Source organism: Anarrhichthys ocellatus, unplaced genomic scaffold, assembly GCF_004355925.1.
Source record: "Anarrhichthys ocellatus isolate YVR2014 unplaced genomic scaffold, GSC_Weel_1.0 scaffold6, whole genome shotgun sequence".
NCBI lineage: Eukaryota > Metazoa > Chordata > Actinopteri > Perciformes > Anarhichadidae > Anarrhichthys > Anarrhichthys ocellatus.
The window spans coordinates 8,705,173-8,725,106 of record NW_022280036.1 but is presented as its reverse complement, the minus strand read 5'-3'; the positions used below and the strand labels follow the sequence as shown (position 1 = coordinate 8,725,106).

The following is a 19,934-nucleotide window of genomic DNA, read 5'->3' as shown; positions in this document are numbered from 1 at the left end:
CACACACACACACACACACACACACACACACACACACACACACACACGCACACACATAGAGTTAGGAAAGGAAACTTTACGTGCTTGGAAAGATTACTACTATTTAATGTTTGGCATGTCAGCATCATATCTTCCATTGTCTCCATGCAATGGGACAAGATTTTGGTAACAGAAGCGTTCTGTGTTCTGTTTGTAGTCCGAGTAGTATTGATCAATCCCGTTTGAGCAGGCTTTGGTAGAATGCAGGTAAATAGTCTGTGTGGAGAGCAAAAGAGGCACATTGCCGAAATGTTATCTGGGAACCCACCTCGTCTGACGATTCTTTAGCTTCTCATTGGTTTAAAATTAGCTTGTAAACTGGTTTCTTGTGAAACAATCCGGTTGTACAAGTCGTCTCTCAACTCCAACTTCAGTCTTGTACCTCATGTTGTCGATTGAACTGTAAACAATGAGCAGCGCACGGAAAAGGAATTCTTGGCCCGGATATCTGCCGGCTACACCGGAAACCTAGAGATATACATAGCCCCTTGCCCCCAGAGGCTTATCCGTCATCAGGCCGATAGCCAGATGGGTTTAGAGATTGCATCTTCCATATCACAACAAGTAGCTCATACAGAAGCACACCTGAAACCTGTATGCCCATGCCCTGTCAACATCTACTGAGCTGCCTGCTGCAGTGCACTTGGGCTAACATAAATGTTACATTGTTTTTGTGAGTTATCCTCATGTGATACTGATGGCATTACGATATTGGACTCAATTTCAGTGACTTTCCCATCAGTACCAGACAAATCCAATTAAGAAAACCAGTATATTTCCTAGCCTCATTATTTCAAGACGATAAAACTCATTTTGATCTTGTAGCCTTGCAATCCTAAGAGCATTTTATCCACACAATCAGCACGCGACCACCCTAACACCTCACACCTTGTGGTGAACCTCAAATACAGCAGACAGCAGGCTCCATTTAAAGAGTTTTTACCTTAGATGAGCTGGGACAATGGACAGTGGAAGCAACTACATTTACCTCAGATTATGCAAGCAGCCAGCTGCTTGGGCAAGACATTACTTCAAATAGAAAATGCCCCAGTTTCCAGTTCAGTGAACTTTATCTTCCAGAGAAACACAGTCATCGTGAATTAAGAGAGAAATAGAATAACTCCTTAAAATACGGCAGTTACAGCTAGACCTTAGAAAACATGTGTAATAATACAGTACACTGAGCTGCCAGTATATTAAATACACCTATCTAAAACAAGTCTAATACAACGGCCCTTTAATAAATCCTACCTTAATTAAGGTCATAGCGTTTAGTCTTTGCTGAAACTGTTTTAGACAGGTATTGACAGTACTTCATGGTCATTTTGAAAACTGTAGTTTGAGGTGCTATTGAATTGTTTTGGTTCCTTGCACTTTCAGTGCCAAGGCAGAGTAGTTTCCCCGAAAATGAATGAAAGACACACAATGTCCTCACAAGTAGCAAAATGTGTGTGAGTGTCAAGTAGTGTTTGAATGCATCTGCATGTGTGATTTTGTGCTTATTTTACCATAGTTAAAATCTCCGACTACACTAACACTGTTACAGTACAGTTACACAGCCTTGTCTCACAGTTTCTTCATTGTAGACTACCCAGCAGTGCTCGTCCAGTCCAGTCTCCTCCATTAACTACAGGGCTGCACACTGTGCAGCAACCCAGAAAATGGGACCGCTGCTCAGCAGAGCGTGACATCACGTCACCGCTTTTAGAGATGACAAAGGCAAAACATGCTCCCAGAAAACTAGTCATCTGCCAGCCACATTAAAAAAACAACAACTCCTCTTTAAAAGAGTAATTAAACGACGTGAGAGTAGAACGATGGACACAGATTGACAGAGATGAATTAAAGAGGATTAGAGAGAAAATAAAATTGATGTTTTAGATGATTTGCAGAGTAATTAAACAGTGTGAAGCTATGCGATTGAGGAATAAGACAAGGAATAAACCCCCATAGCATGAAAGGTGGGACAGTAATTTGACCAGTTACTGTGGTCCTGTCAGTCTTTGATCAGTGACTAGACATTGATTCAATCATTCATACGTGCAATCAGATCATTTCCTTTTAAACTGAGAAACAAGGGTTCTCTGCTTTTGTGTGATTAACAAACTAGCCCAGCTGAACACAGCTGAACGTTTCACATTTCTGAGAGCTGCTCTTCTTTGCCAACTGATGCAGTTTTATTAGTGACTGTCATCATCACACACATTTTGTTAGTAGTATATTAAAAAGTAGATTTCCTCTCAATTGTAATACACTGCGTCAATTGCTAATGAGCTGTAAAATGAGTAGATCAATAGTCTTAAAATGTTCTACCATATATTTAATATATTCTGACTTCCTATGAATATATAACCACACAAATTATAAATACAAATGTCTGATATGCTGCTCTGTAATGTATCCCTAAACGCCAATATTCAGTCCGGTCCTGCAAGTGCATTGTGCAAGCACAAATGTACTTGCTTACAAACACACACACACACACACACACACACACACACACTAACAACTCGAGTAATGTAGCATAAATACTGGCCCAAACCTTCATCAACCATCATCCCAATAGTCTCCATAGAAACCTCTTGTTTAAGTCTCAGGCTCAATACAGTGCACGAACAGTTTACTCTAACCCAGTAATCCATACCACCATGGTAGAGAGAGATCCTGGACTTAGCGTGAATCTGCAACTAATTGGATTTTCTTTCTTTTTTCTGTTGGCTTTCTCTTTCCATGGCTAATTGTATGCTGGCTCAGCCTCAGTCGAGGCTCTCACAGAGGCTGTCCAGCTCCAGGAAGGAGCTGCGGTACAATAGCCATTAATTTGAATATTAGAGACAAAGCAAGCTGGGCAGAACAGAAAGAACAGCTTGGCTAGATTCTTTGAAAGACACACAGCATATAACATAAATACAAAAATGTGTTTGGGTCATTTAGCATCCTCTAATCCGCATTGACTGGTATAAAAGAAAATCTCTGTGAATAGACGTATGCTGTTCAATCAATGCCTTCTGATTGGACAACTCAACAGGCAGAAAACAACTGTAGTCCCAACCTCTCTGATTTAAGTAGGACCCCAGTGGAACTCACAGGAAACAAACTGATGCTGAGACAAATCAACACATACTGTGTCCTGCACACACAGTAACACACGGCCTTTTTCTCTTGCTTACTTTTGATGCCTGCCGATGCCATCGCTGGTAGTCTGCGAGTGTGTCAAAGTTGACAAAGTATGTCTGGGCCTGTGATCCGGCTGAGCTGAACATCAGACAGTGCTGCCTCCGCTTCACCTCCTCCACCTCAATACAAAGACAATAGACAGATACGATGAGGAGGAACACTGGGAGAGAAAACACAAACGGAAAACGATGATTATAAATACTCGTTACTGCAATGATGTTGCTCAAACAATATCTAAATTTTCAGTAATCTTAACACAGTTATACATCAGTCAGTGTTCGTCTTACTGTTCTTCAATGATGTGTCAACTAGATTTGCTAAAAGACCAAACCGGTTCACTTCAGCTGTGTGAGCTGGAGAGAGAGAGGACAATGGTGACAGCTTCATAACTGTTTGATTGTGACTGCACAACTCAGGTTTACCACCAGATATCACAACAGCACAGAAATGTAAGCTGCATCTTTTTTTCCATTATAATTTCATTGTTCAGTAAAAATGTCGCCCTCATTTAACAGTTGTTACAAAGTGAGAGGAAATAGGGGGAGGGTCAGGGTTAAGGTCCCTGTCTGAACACAAATTAGAACAGTTGCAGCTACATAGCATGTAGGCCTACCAAGCTATCGGGTGGCCCTGCTTTGGGGATTTTTAGAGATTTTGAAGCATTTTATGGTGGGTTGCATATCGTAATAACAAGCTTACTATGAAACATCACAGGTTCGGGCAAGTGGGTCAAAAAGTGACAAAAGCAGCGCTGTGAGTAAGTCAATAATTTACAGAAACATTGAAGTGCAATAGTCCACCTTCTCTTTGTCTCTCTCTCAAACACACACATTGCAAGACTGCGACGCTCAAGTCCGCTTGTCTCTGTCCTCGTCTCAGACCTCAGTCTAGTTCTAGTTAACGGTTTGCGGGTTGGGTCGGGTAGCTGTCACTAAATACTAATATCTTTGTAGGTTGGGCGGTGCAAATTGTCTCTCGTAACCGCTCGGTTGGGTGCAGATAATAAAGACTGACCTGTGCATCACTAGTGTCTACAATTAGCCTGGAGTGTGGGCTCAACCCAGGCACAGTGAAAGGTTAACACCACTTCAGGTTATCTGATCTCGAAACACTGTACTCTCACCTTTCCCCCCACCAGGGGCAGGATGTGCATCTTCCCAGTCAGGCTGTCTTTGACGGAGGCCACAATTAGACAGGTGCCACAGAGGATGACCTGCCGCTCTGCCCACTTGTGCAGCTGCGACTTGCCCTTCCTGACGCTGAATACGCCTTTCAGCAGGGTCCGCTCCAGCTGGTCTGCATTCACTGGACGCTCTGAAGGGAAAAGCCCACACACAGAGGTTAATGTAGATCAACAGACATCGATCTAACCCCCCAGGCCTCCTGTGCTAAACAAATTCAGCAAATTAATAGCAAATGTTCTGCAGTTACCCATAGGATGAAAGCTTCCAGAAAATGAAGTCATATAGATACTCACAGGTCAGTATGACATCACCTATGTATTAGTCATCTGCTTAGCTTAATAATTCCAGGAACTGATCTATCATCAGCATTTAGGATGGACACTGCCCTATTACCTCATCTACTGTACAGCTGGATAGATCTCACCGCATGATAATAAGTTTGATGTAGTAATTAAGGGGAAGAAAGTTTCTCCATTAAACTCCACAAAAGACAGAGAAGAGTTCTGCTGTGACTGGACCCAACGCAAAACCTTTGTTGGGAACTATGAGATACGGGTTAGGTTTGGTACCATTCTAATTTTCTAAAGATTCATTCTGTGTTCATGCTTGTCATGTGTTATAAGTAGACACACAATGCTCAGTGGGAAAGAGACAGAGTACAGTAAGGTAACAGCAAGGTAACAGTCCACTATAGCTTTGGGCCAAGGGTTAGGTTCATTCACCGGACCCGGCAGAAAGATCTTCTTCATTTAAGGCCAGTGCAGAACTCTACCCAATAGTATCTCAATTGATCCCTGCAATTAAGGATCGAAGTTCTTCTCTTTTTCCTCTTTCAAATAATTTGTCCTCCCTCTCTTTACAGATCAAACTTGGATGTGTGAAATCAACACACCAGTCAAAACATCAGCCCTAAGGTGAAGGTAAATTGTCAAGGTGTCCTGTAAATGTATCATGAATAATGTATCTATCTCTTCCTCCTTTCTCTCTCTCTCACTCTATGCAAGCAGAAGCATCAGTCATATTGATGAATGAGTCAGGGTTTTGTCACATTAAATTTCACTCGTTTCAATTCAATTATGCCAACTTGCACAGCAGGCAGCTTTAGCTGGCCGATGCTGGAGGACACATCAGACAGCAGTGCTGTTGTCTCTGCCAGACTTCAAGTACATTCAGGTTAATGGCAGGTCAAATAAGCACAGAGGAGACACTGCCTCAGCCTTGTGTCCTCTGTTGTTAAATTTTCCTCAAACCAACTTATGCTGCCTCCCACTCAGAGGCTCTCATTGGCAACCTGCTCTCTCTCCCTCGGTCTGTCAGACTTGCTCTTCCTCTCCACCTTCCCTTTCACTTCACGAGGGCATCCAAACTAAATGAAAGGCTGCTCATGTTTTTCTTCGCCAGGGAAACCGGTAATGAACAAGCCAAGTGCTTCTGACAACAAATTGGCTGGCGGGCAGATCAATAGCACCGACTGATCCTCGGGCGTCCCCTCACTCAAAAAGAAAATTAGAGACACAAGCCCTCACAGCGTTAGTGATGGGTAGTGTGGACCTACGTGAAAAGGGGAAAACATCTGGATATGGAGACGGATATTGAACCACAATGCTTTTTTGGCACGGACCGTAATGTGTCTGTAACACACAATGTTGGAAGTCAGCATTGGATTTTTAAGATTCTTACTGTTCTTTACGCTGGAATGATTTGTTGGAAGAAGTGTTTCTACTCTTTCAAGAAAGATATCAAAAAAGTATGATTTTGATCTTGGTACCGAAAACATTTCAAACAATACCCAGCGCTACAGAAAAATGATTAAGTATGGAGACAAGGAATTACTATGAACTGACGCTTAAATCCATGCCAGGAATCCACACACAAATCCCTTATCTGTGTGTCAAATACCAAAAAAGTAATCACGTACTACATGAGAGTATTTGTAATTTGTATTTGTAACATCAAAGATTTACGGAATACAGCTGACCAAGGAGAGAGTAAGTTAGAATAAACGAAGAATAACATATTCATTTAAACAAGTAATTAAGGAAAACACTCGCCCACTGCAGTGCACACATCAATAAACTCATCATCAGGCACCCACTCGCTACGAACTGACACAGGTGGACAAGATGCTCTCACTGGCTTCACAGTATATCACCAGAGACGAGCACAATGCAGCACTTAGCTTTGTTATGCTGTCAGTGGAGCACTACCTGCAGAATGCTAACGTACAGTCTGGTCAAGCTTATCAATGCTCTGAACATCCATAGTGCAAGAAAGAAATCCTAAACTACCCTAAACCCAGCGAGAAGTGGTTCGGTTAAAGACTTCAAAATGTCCCTCCATTTTAACACAAGTAATATCCAGCAGCTTTAATCTCCTGTACTTTCATCTTTCTTTAAAATCACACTACATTTTTAGGGATTCGTATGAAACAGGTGATCTAAGACAGACTGATAGGAGGCAGAACATCAAGTGCTTCTGTGCAGAGCTGAAAAGATCAGCGAGTTCAATCAATTGACAGAAAACGTATCTGCGGCTATTTCGATAATCGATTGGCCATTTGAGACATTTATAAAGCTAAAACGTTGGCGCTCGCTCCTCCAGTGTATACATTTTCATATTTTGAAGTCCAGAAGACCAAAAAAATCTTAAATAATTGAAATATTACCTCTATTAAATCAGTTTTCTGTTAAAGCTCTGGGTGAGAAATACTCACACGATATGCATACAAAAAATACACACTTCAGTTTTACGGTATGAGCGCGCAGGCATCCATGAATTCACAACAAATTGCTTTTGAACTTTCATATCAATACAACCACCCATCTGAAAATCATTGGCCTATTTACGCAACATCAAGTCCTGAGCCATAAAGAGCCAACTTTTAAAACAAACACACATGCGATCCCTCAAGGTCTGTGGGGCTATTAGTTGCTAAGGAAACAGGTTGTTCACAAAATCAAAGTCCAATCTGAGTTGGTAAACCTGACGTCAGCCAAATCAATCTCCTCCCAACGATGACGAATATTGTTGACCATTCCTGGTGGCTCAAGAGGGGTTCGGTGACATTGTCGCAGATGTCGTGTAACACTGTTTTCTGTTGCAGGATGTTGTTGTCCGAGCTCGGGGAGTATGGAGGTGCAGGGCCACAGAGAGGCCCTCCACTAAACTAATCATCAGCGGGTCAAGCGGCCTCCTCGGAGGGGCTGACGAACCACAGGGACGGCGTGACAAGTGACAGATCAGAGAGTCGACTTTACGACTTCTTATCGCTCCTCTGTTCATCTCAAGTGTGGCTGCAGCCTTCACTTGCCAGCAAACTCAGTGACATCTCACAACGACAAGGTCACGACGGGTCAGATTCTGCTCACTTATCACTAAAGAATACAAGTGGACGGAGAAACAGATGTGAAGAGGGATAGGAGGGAAGAGAGAGGTGGCAGAGGAAAGGGAGCAAAAAAGGATCTGAAAGGAATGTGACAGGTATAAGATAGGATGTGATTGGGTGATGAAAAATACGAGCGGAAGTGAACTGAGGAACTAGAACTGGGTGGAGGGCTAGACAGGAATATGTCAAACTGATGCCATTTGTCAAAATAGCTCCTTGTAAAGGAATAAAACCGGGCTTTATCATATCTATTCCTATAACTATGAACTTCTGTATTAATAATATTACATGTATTATTAAGGATTTAAAAATATATTATTAATAACTTAATCGATAAGCTTTGAAAATAAAATAGCGTCAGTTGTTTTTCTAGCAAAAATGACAAATATTTGATGATTCCATCCTCTAAAATATGAGTTTATCTTAGAAAATGGTCTTCAAATATATCTACAAGAGTAGCAATGTATAATTCAGAACAGCTGTTGATTAACTGGATGCCAGCATACATAATGTTTGTCAGCACACTAAGAAAAAAGAAGTTGGCACCACACTGACTTCAGTCAAAATATCCGCTCTCTTGTAAACCTCTTAAGGCTAAAGAAATATTGCAAAATGCTTAATTTAAAAGGATTCATCATTGAAGGAGGGATAAGGAAATTTGAATTTACCCCAAAACAGGTAAAGTGGCCATCTTTTCTATTTTATTGTCAAACACAAACATCATTGTGCCAATGTTCATGTCTTTCAGTTTGTAGCTCCTGATCTTGTTCTGGTGGGCGTTTTTGAAACTCTTTTAATCACATGATTGCAGGGCAACTGTCGAGCACTCAGTCGAACACAATACTGCCTGTATCCCACAGGTTTTCTGTCTCGCTCAAGATTGCATAGATTGCGTTAGCATTCAGTAGGGGGTCAGTGGAGGCGGAAACACAGTCTCATTTGACTCAGAACAGCAAGCTCTTTTTGGCAGCAAATTCAAATTCAACCCACCACCCAGATGCTCGCTTTTGGTGGTCTGTGTTTATGTGTTTACCTCAAGAAAAACCTCTCGTCTAAACTTTGTGCAAGAAATTCAAATTCTGATATCAAATGTGGCAAGTCAACACTGTGAACGACACAGACAGGAGACGCACCGCTGAATACTGCTTCTGAATGCAGATGACCATTAAAATAGTGGATACTTTTCAGTGGGAGTAAGCCATTTGGAAACTAACCACGAGTCTTGGATGAGAGACAGTCTGCCAGTTTCAAATGATAAAGAGGAAATCCTCAGGAGAAACCGAGCTCCATCACAGAAACAGCATGTTATGAGGAGCTGTCACGAAACAGCAGAGAGCCTGCCCTTCGCAGAGCTCTGTTGCTCGGGGGAATTTTGTGGGAACCCGGATCGGAACAGAGTTTCATTTTTCTCTTAAGTCTCATTCTGACTGCTTCTCCACTTTTTGGCCCTGTAAACCAATTCTTTCTGCCTTTATACCATAAAATGAAGAAGCACCTTTGATTGGTTATCCACTGTGATTATAGCCTCTCCTCCAGGACACAATTATTACGACTCAGAGATAAACCACTGGACCTCAGAGTTAGACATTGGTTTCCCTGTCCACGTCATCACAGTTTAGGATATCCACAGTCTTCATTTAATTTTCATGAGTAAATCAGCACCAGCAAAATCAATAAGTGATAATGTGAGTTCACACTACTCACAGATGACTTATTTCCTTCTGCTCCGACACGGACCGTGGGCTTGACGTGTACTTTGCACAACAGCTTCAGGTCTCTAATCTCAAAGATGTAAGGCAGAGATCACCCAGGCAGAGGTGGACCAGGGATCAGTGGAGTTTACAGCCGGACTAGGCTGTGCTGCAGCTGCATGGGCCGACACAGACAACCACTGGCCCTCAGGTCTCTGCACTTGTTTTCACTAGGAGGGTTTTTTATTAAGTCAGCATTTGGAAATATTGACTCCCCTGTCCATGTTTGTTTTCATCTCATCTGTGCACCACAGCCGGTGTGTGTGTGGGTGGGAAGCAGGAGGTTGGAAGAAGGTTCGAGATTAGTTTCCTAAACAAATAAGAGGACAGTGAAGTTTAATAAATTACCTGCTGCATTGCCCTTTGAAACACTTTAGTGGCTTAAGAGAAAATAAGGCTGTAAAACAGACAAACGTGTAGAGCTGACACATGCATTGCACCACATCAGCTAGTTCAGTAGCGGCTGTAGTCTTTACTGATGGACCACTGTTTCCCTCATCTGCTTAGTCAGATCATTACCCCTGACAACAGCCGAGAGACAAGCAAGCACCTGGGACAGGGATCTCAGAACAAGGCAGTTGTTGTGTGTTTCAACAATGCATCGCAGCCCACCTACAATACCACTGTGGGTGGGAATGAAAAACCAGGGTAACCTTGTGCCAGCCAGGAACTGAGATCTACTGGTGAAGCTGTATGACTGGAAAGCACCCGAACACCAGCACAGGGAGGGTGGGTGAACACACAACCACAACAAGCTGCAAGTTATACTCCAAAACAGTACTTCTCACCACCTCCCCCAGTTCTAAGAGCAGAAAATGACCAAAACAAAGTTGTGCCCTCAGCCTTGGCAGTGCATCAAGAGTGCCAAAGTACCACTCGTGCCTGGTCTCTGGTCCTCTTTTCCCATGAGTTGACAAAGGGAGGCAGGAAGTCTCCAAGGGGCCTGACTACACGCTGACCAATGTGGCCTGACTGCTGATAGTAGCCAAGATCCGACCAGTTCTCATGTTGGCAAGGGGCAAACAACAGTAAAGCTTCAATTGGACAAATAGGGACTAGGAATAAGACTGAGGCCACAGTGAGCTTAAGATCTGACAGCTAAACAAACAAACATCAGTTGTATTAACAGGCCGACATAAAGAGAAAGTTGTATTCATTCTACAGAGGCTAGCTCAAGTCAGAAAAACACAACACTACTGCTTCTTACCCGAGTGATGATCATCAAGACTGAATGGTGTGTTTATAAAAGACAAAGGACGCCAAAGTATCTTATTCTGCAAAGAAGTCCAAGATTCAAATTTTACACTTTTCAAAAGTCAAAAATGTCTCAGAACCCTCAGAATTATATCAAACTCATTGTGGGGCCGTTCTGTGTGGAGTTTGCATGTTATCCCCTAAAATACTTGCCATGTCTCCACAGTCTCCTCATGAATCAGCCAACCAGAGAGTTTCAATAGACAGCGGTTGAGATTTGTGTTTAGCTTGTATTCTTATTCAGTGTGGCAGCACCAAATGTCAGTGTAGGGAGGGTTGTGTACTTTATGTGGGAGGACTTACATGTGAGCTCTTTAGACGCTGTGGTTTGCTCGCTGTATTCTCTGGCACAGCCGCATGTGAGGAGTTCAAACCCCAAACGTAAGGAGTTCCACTGACTCATCAGAAGTGATCAAGTGAAAACACATCACAGAACATCGTTCACCATTCTCCCTTAATGGCAAATCCCGTCATTGCTGCAACTGTAGGAGTTTCATTAGGCCAATGCACGGACTCAAACGGGAAGAGCTAGAGACGTCTGTGGGTTTACGTGCGCTGTATTAAGACCCAAAGAGTCCCATCCATTCTGTTACTGCATTAATATATCACACTGACACAGGGATACTTAGTCACTCTGATCCTGGGGTCATGGGAGCGTGCTGACAGCATCAGGTGAAAAGCAGCCCACATGGGGATGGAGAATTACCACAGGATGAAGGATAGTCAGGCACTTATCATGAGGCCATGATTTGTGTGCGTTTGTGTCATCCCAGGCTATATTGGATACTAGAGACAGCTTCAGAAAGACATCACCCTCAAGGAGCCTCAAACAACAACTGGCTTCACTTTGTCCTTGCTGAAGCACACACACACACACACACACATTCATGTACACACACAGACACAAGATTAAAAAAAAGTTTTGCCCTGCTGTGGCCTGTTTTTAGGCCCTTTGGTCAGTTTTCCTCCTGCTAGATCCCACTGAGCAGCAGCAGATTACAGTGAAGATTGGGGATGATGGCCCCTGTGGGTCAGTACTCACCACTGTAGAAACGGATCAAACAGCTGAGGTCTGAGTTGGCTGCTTCCTGCTGCACTCGTACAGGCTCTGCGTAGCCCAACGCTGCCAGGTAGTCATACAGCATCTGGAGCGGGCGCTCACAGGGGTCCAGCCGCCTACAGGACAAAAGAAAAGGAGAGGTGGTATAATGATGCCCGCCAAAAAGCAGTTACCACCAGTTCCCTTCACTCAGTATAAGGGGGATACATACACTGAAGCGTTAACATCAAAGTTAAGGCGAACCGATTCTTTATCCTCGTTAAAAACAGCAGACCAATTTTGAATGAGATAGCAGGAAAGTTCAGAGAGTTCAACTGCTAAGAGAAAAAAATTTAGGAGTGTTCAGGAGGTGCACAGTCCAAAGGTCTAAGTTTACAGCATGTCACAGCACAAATTTAAATAGCTTCAATGGCAGATGATCTGGCCAAGTTGAAGGCACCACTGCCAGGGACTGAATCATGGTCCTTTTTACCTCTAACTGTGCATTTGACTTAAACTGAGGAAATCATCTCGGTCCACTATCGCTTTAAGGACTCTTCCCGCTGATTTCTAACAGGATCAATGTCAATCCTGTAATCCAGTACCCACAGCCTGATTCAAGCAGCCTTTCACATAAATGCTTACTGTCTGGCTGCATGATGAAAGTCTTGCAAGCACGATGTGCACTATATGACTTGCAGAATCATGTTATTTTATTTCAGACAGCTGTGGCAGCAACACCTTAAAACGTCAATGCAGGATTTACGCAGCTTGCAGTAGGTCAGCGAGGAGGAGGACGACCGACAGATTGACCATTTACACTGACGCTTACACTTAGATATGCCTCATTTATTCACAAATCCTCCAATCTTGGGAAATGCAGCAAGAAGCTGTTCAATCTCTGTCAAATGCAGTGGGTTAATCTGTCCTCAGGGTGGAAGGTACATTTTGCAGCAAACTATGGAAATGTGTCCCTCGATTTACTTGAGACATACCCAGAGAAGAAGAAGAGAGCTGGGGTTTACAGAAACAATGGTCTATCCATACACATCTTTTACTTAATTAAACCTCTCTGGATTGTGTTTTGTGTGTACAGACAGTGGTTGATTGACGTTTTTCTTTTCACTTTTACAATCGTTATTAGTTTGTGCTAGTAATTCCCAGCATGGCTCCACTCAACATCAACCAGAGTAGAGGTCTAATCAGCCTAAATATCTGAAAATGGGTGTGTGGGGTGTGTGGATTTCATCAGGGTGTGTTTTACATCTAATTTGCTGGCATGAGATGTGATGCCTCAGAAATCACAGATCATTTAGCAAGGTTTCAGTTCAGTTCCCTACCATAGAGGCCGAGTGCTGAGAAAAGGTGGTTGTTGTTTGCAAAAGAATCAGATGAAAAGGAACATTCCCAACTGTTTAAACCTATTAACTAGCTGCTGTCCTTGTACTGTATTGACCAATAAGTCCTGTGAAAATCAATAATCGGACCATAATGGAGCAAAGCTTACAATTAACAATCCAAAACACAATCTTTGTGGGTAGACATGGGTTTCGAAATAGCTCGTCACAGTCAAGCCAAGCCTTTGTTCCAGACCAATCTCAGGGGTATTCTTGAATAGCAATTGGTCTGGGCCCTCACCATGCAGACTGTAGATAGAAGCAGATGAGATGAGATTCCTCTGCAGGACGGCTGGCCTCACTTTACATTTCAGAGTGACGAGCTCAGTGATTTGGGAGGCCCATGGTATCGAGCCGCTAACTCCCCTGAGAGGAGTCAGTTGAGATGTCTGGGAGCCTCCCTTTGGGAGTGTTCTGGCCATGACAAACTGGGAGGAAACCCCGGGCATACCCAGAACATGTCGGAGGGATTACATATATCATCTGTCATGGGAGCACTTAAGGATCCCCAAGGAAGAGCCTGTTGCTGGGAAAAAACAACACCGGACTGCTCTGCTCACCTTGTTGGCACTGTGACCTTGACCAAGAGTGGCTCAAAAACGGATGAATGAAAGGATGAATGTCCTCAATCAACTCCATTGTCTCAGTAAATTTATCTTAAAAGGGAGTTTGTTCCACTCAAAATACAGCATTCCCTAAGCAGGAAAAAAACCATGAACATGTCTTCCTGTGAGCCGCACATTACAACAAGCTATAAAAAGAAAATCACTAAAAGAAGCTCCCATCCCTCCCATCATGTCCTCACGAACAAACCTCTCTTCAGTGCTGGTGTCAGTGCTGCCAACAGCTTTGCATGTTTCAGATGTTTGTTGACACATCTATTATCAGTCACAGTAATAAGAACTATTACACATAGAACATTTATCTAGAGAGTTTATAAAAAAGGAGAGAAATGAATAGGACTAGAAGCCCCTTTAAAGTCAAACTGAATGTATTTTCTATGGATGTATGCACTTTTTAAAACACAATACGTTAATAAATAAAATCTTGACTCGTCTTTACCGTGGGTGTGCTGTCCGTCTGTAGGAATGGATTTTTCCTCAACGTAAACAGAAAAGTTTTCTTAAGTCACCAATACCCTGTTGTTAAATGATGAAGACTTTAATATTAGATTTAAATCCACCTGGGCAGACTGCAATTTAAGTTCTGTACTGCTGGAATGTACACTGAACCAACACAGCCGATCCACATGCTTCATTTATTACCAGTCTGCATTACTGTGTAATGCCCACAATCTTTAATCAGCAGAGGTATAATGAGGCTTGCTCATTGGCTGTGAGTTGATCACACCATTGGCTACCAGCTTGTAAAGTGATTAATAACCACCAGCACAATATCTGCTGCACGTCCATGGCATGATCTTCCAAGTCATTAATACAACAAGTATCATTTCAAATTCTCCACTTTAAATGCACCTACTCACAATTTAGCTGGTACCCAATATGTCTTGTACGATTTGAAGGTTTTGCTCCCGTCTCAATATTCCTCATTATTAAAAATACCTGAAGAGACAGTAAGGCTGACATAGAATATGCCGTTAGCCTTTGTAATTTAAACTATAGCTAAACTATTTCTTATTTTAGACTCTGTTTTCTAATATCTTCACAAAGGCTTTCCCAGGCAAGCAAAGGAGGAATGGCCCAGATTCCTTCCTGGTCACGGATCAGTGAACCAGCTTTTTATCCTTTCACAGATAATCAAGGGGTCATTTGCTATTTCTGTCTTCATATGGCTTGTGTAGCCGAGAGAGGCACACAGTCATGTTCCCTGAGGGTATCCTGAGTGAGGTGCTGTGGGAGTTTGGGATGTTGGAGGAACTGCAGCAGGTCCTCAGTGCTGTGTTTACCTTATTTGCTTTAAGTCAAGCTTAATTAAGGTGACATTCTGTTTCGGGTTTTCATAGGCGGGATATCAAGCAACAGCCCAGGCCTGGTGTAGTTTCTTTATATTATATAAACAAGGACGAGATGTGGACATTGACTTAAATTGACATTGCTTCTAAATTGCTATTTTTTTGGGATGTTACTGGATGTCATTATACCAATTTACGCTCTGCTTTTGTGCATCCGATGGAAGAGATGTGCTTCCATTATAACTTTAGCAGCTGTCTAAACCAGTTGTACAACATCTCATGTTTCACTTGCACTATATTTGTGTAACTGCACCCCAAAGCATCTTTTTATGCTTCAAGTCAGTTTGTATTTCTTATTTTTTCCCCATTTCCACGTTAGTACATGATTACGCATTAAGCTGTGAGCACTCAGCACTGTATTGAATAGATCCAATGAAGACGCTGATGAAGGACTGCAGATGTTGGATGCATGGACCAAGGAACAGCACAAGCCTTCAAACTACAGTTGATCTCTGGGCAGCTATTCTAACTTTTTAGGATATTGTTGCCAAATGGCTGAAATGATGAAGTACAACTTTACTTTGACGACTTAACTCAGTGTGTATTTTACCTGACTAAGTCGCCATGCAGCTGAATATAGAGTCCCTGTCCGTCCCTCTGAGCACACAGTTCCTCCACTGTGGTACTGGTGGAGCAGAGCACCAGCTGCAGGTCTGTCTGAGGGGTGGAGGAGGCCTGTGGACCAGCTGCAGGTGGCTGGGGGTCCACTGTCCCCCCATACAGACACACACAGCCCCGCTGGGTGTCCCCCTTCAGCCAGTCCCGCTCTCTTGATCCAAATCTGGTCTTTCTCGTCACACAGCCACGACTCCCATTCCGCTTCATGTTGCGCTGCTGACATAAAATGAGTAGTTTTAACACATAGATTGACATCAGATACGTATCAGATATGTTAATAGATAACAGCCATGGTCAACAACATGTATTCAATTTGTTTAACAGTGTTTAGTGGACTGGACTGCAACCACAGTTCCTGATATCCAACAGGATGCTCTGAGAGACACAGTGATGTAGCTGCACACCTTTCTGTCTGGACAACTGGAATGAGAAGCATGCTGAGGAATTGAAGGTGACTCTGCTGGAAATTGGTGCAGTTGTATTTGTAGTGGTGAAGGAGCACCCTTCCTCCCACATAATCAATGTTCTATCATCAATATTCTGGTACCATCAAGTATGTCGCAAGTATTTCTACTGAACATACTTGCAATTGTTTCCCTTTGTAGACTCACCTCTACTGAACTCAACATCTCCTGAGCAGCATCTGTCTGTTCATTCGATTACCTTCCTCTCTGAGGACGGACTCTTTGACTGCATTACTAACAGGAACCAGAATATCATGTTGTTCATTCTTGCCCTAATCACTTGTGATGATGTAAGCCGGATGTGCAGCAGCCTGATGTTTTTCAAACTGATGTCGTGCTAATATGCTATGGCAGTAACAACAATTACTCTTGAAAGACTACCATTCACAGGCACAACAAAGGAATACAGCACGTCACTTGTTCCAAAGGTAAAGATATCTTATCACTGTTCTGACTCTGCTCGTGCACACAAAGAGACCCACTAACACACACACACACACACACACACACACTACACTCTACAGTTTGTCAAGGACGCACCTTGACTCCACATCTATTCAGAAGATTCATATGAAAGCACAGGTCTGGAGAGCATCCAGTTTGCTGACCTACAGGTGTCATCAATATTGTTTGAAAATGTTGCCATCGTCGCCTCATTCAGTTGTGATATTCAGGAAGCATTAGAGCAATTTGCTGCTGTGTGAAGGAAGAGTACATTTTAAAAAAAGGGTCCTCTATGGAAAACATCAAAACAAGAGTAGTTCAGTGAGTGAAGGAAAAGTCTGCTGGACCACCAGTTACAGAGGGTGCAGCTTGATACTGTAGAACTGAGCCACAGAGCGAGAGCTTTCAAAGATCAACCACCTGTCATAACACACGCACACACACACACACACACAATGATGCAACACATAGTCACACACTGTTTACATTTTTTTAACCGTATTTAAAAACGCTTACCTATTTCACAAAACTATAACACCAGTTCAGAAACATCAACTGACTGCATGAATACTTCTACTCAGAAGATGCAGTCAGGGTTGCAACCACGATGACATCGCTGTTATCATAATGATTAGTTCTGTGTAACTTTGATATCAAAAAATAATGACTAATCTTGGTCAACACTTCCCAGAGCTATGTTTTTTTCATAATGATGAAATAATATTCAATAATGAATCATTTGTTTTGACCAACTGTCAAAAACGTAACTTAGCTGGAGCAAATTAATATATAATATTATTATTATCTCTCTCAGGCGTAAGACTGTGGGGAGATCATGCGTTCGGTCGTGTGTGTGCCTGTGTGCGTGAGTGTGTAGTGACTCAAAAAACGGACAACCACTGATACAGTATGTTATGCATAGATTTGCACACTACTGAATGCACTTTTCTAGTTATTTAATACATTATTTCATAATCAATTGCTTTTCGTAATAGCTCTTAATTAAATTAACAACAATATAATTCACAATTAAACTAATCAATAGATAAATTGGAAAAACAAATCTGCTATTTGATGTTAGAAATGTTAGAAAATAATGTTTTGCCACTTTCACATTAGTTACCAATTGATAGAGAAATGCATTTTAATAATATGATTTTGAAATACGTTTCTAAAGTTTTAAAATGTAAGACTTTCACTCCTTGAATGGGTCATAACTGGAGCAGCATTATTCCAGAGGTTAGAGAGGTAAGCAGCTAAATTTAAATTCCACACCTGTTGGAAAAAACTGTGACCACAGTGAAAGTAAGCTGCCACACTCTTTCCTCGTCAGCTGCCGTCAATGTGCGTCTGAGTGAAGCACTAAACCACCGCCTGCTGCTGTGGAACCACTCAACCTGTCAACCCAGTTGACTGCAATACTGGGCCGCTCCACAGGGCAGCTCCCAGGTGAGATGTGTCACTGTGTGTAAACTTTCCTGAGTCAGAAAGGAGTAGATACATATACTGTATATAAAATGAAATGGCAGTGAATGATTGCTGACCTGGTTCAGTTTTACGGTTAGTCCCTTCACGAAACAAACCATCTTGTGCTTCAGCAAAACAACAAACATGGCCAAACTTTAGCAAAGACAGACAGACAGGTAGGTTTTGGATGTGGCTGCTGATTTAATTAATACATTCGGGTACGGATAAAACACAACTTGATTATCTATTTTATGTTGATGTGAACAGGCATGAAAAAAAAAGACTTATAAGCATTGGTCCTTAAAATTGACTGGATTCTGGGTGAATGTTTGTTAGGAGAAATATCATGACGCTTCATCAAATCTGAACAAAAACTAACATTTTACGTATGATACACACTTAACAAGGTGACCTATTTTATTGTATGATTTTGATGTGCACTCTTCCTTCAAATACAATAACTGAGTAATGCATACACATGCATTGAATAGCACAGCTGAGATTCTTTGTGTGTGTGTTTGTCGTTGCCTTGTGAGCAGTTACCCCAGGGAACTACATGTCATTACACATCATGTGTCTTGACCTAAAATGTCATAGAAGAACTGTTCAGCAGTGGGCCTTCCTAAAAGAAAGGCTCTAACAGCATACAGTGTGTTTGTGTGTATGTGTGTGTGCGTGTGTGTGTGTGTGTGTTTGTGTGTGTTAATTGGCTCTGGTACATTCCTCACTGAGTGGCATTCATCCACAGATCAATCATCAACCCGAGAATACCAATCACTGGATAGCACAGCCATTACATAACATTACAAGGATGCGTTCTCACTCTCATGCACTTTGCCCTGTTTGAATCACGAACTGCAATGCCAGAAAAACATTGACATGTAGCACAATACAGAGACATTTGTCGAGCACTGTTTGAATGCTGCATCACAACAACATATATCACCCCCCCGCCCCCCCGTTATGACTTGCCTTGAGCACTCGGATCCCCGTCGCAGCATGATATCCCGGACCACTGCGGCTGCCGCGACCTGCAGTCTGATTCAGCCCCGCTTGGTGTACCACCGTGTCCGGCTGCCTGTCTATGCAAGCCCCGTTATCTCCGACATCACCTCCTTTCTGTTGGGTGTTCGTCGCCACGACCGCTGTGCTATTATCCTCGTCCTCCATCGCCATGTATGATCGCTATTAACAGCGACGAGAGCCGAGAAGTGCCGTCCCGGTACGCGACTGCCGAATTCCCACAGAGAGGTGAAAACGCATCCCGTGTCGGTGCAGCGACGCCATATCCAGACTGAATGTGAGTGCTGTCAGATAGGCCTGCTGGAGAGCTGATCAATAAACATTAAATGGGCGGGTTCAGGGTATTTGTTATTCATACCCAGCTGCCCCTATTTGAAGGGAGAGGCGTACTAGTCATAAAAGCAAGACTTTTACCACTTGATGCGATTCACAACGAAACACCACGATGTATGCCCTTGGAGGGCGTGTTTTGAATTACTCACGGGGTTAAACCTGTTGGGTTTTGTAGATTGTATTTATATTTGTCATGGTATCAATAGCTATAACAATCATGTAATAATGCTATTTTCTATTTTCTTTAACATCGCCCCCTCTCAAAGAAATGATTGTTGAAGTAATTATAATTAAGAAATTATTCATAAACTGTAACTTGGCTTTATCAATGTTTTATAGATCAGTTATAAGACATGATTATTATGTTTGTTGTCATCTAACTAGCCA

General features: G+C 42.5%; 1 protein-coding gene across 2 annotated transcripts in view; it reads right to left on the bottom strand.

Annotated features, from left to right (window-relative positions):
- phlpp2 (PH domain and leucine rich repeat protein phosphatase 2) overlaps positions 1-19,664 on the bottom strand; it is a 34,760-nt gene extending 15,096 nt beyond the window's left edge. The window contains exons 1-5 of one of the 2 annotated variants that reach the window (XM_031846800.1): positions 19,164-19,664; positions 15,749-16,032; positions 11,833-11,966; positions 4,340-4,530; positions 3,210-3,335 (exon numbers count right to left, since the gene is read on the bottom strand). In XM_031846800.1, coding sequence (XP_031702660.1) covers positions 3,210-3,335; positions 4,340-4,530; positions 11,833-11,966; positions 15,749-16,032; positions 19,164-19,367 — 939 coding nt within the window. In that variant the 5' untranslated portion in view covers positions 19,368-19,664. The remainder of the gene's footprint in view (positions 1-3,209; positions 3,336-4,339; positions 4,531-11,832; positions 11,967-15,748; positions 16,033-19,163) is intronic. The other variant, XM_031846801.1, reaches the window with a different exon arrangement.
- Positions 19,665-19,934: the final 270 nt, after the last annotated feature.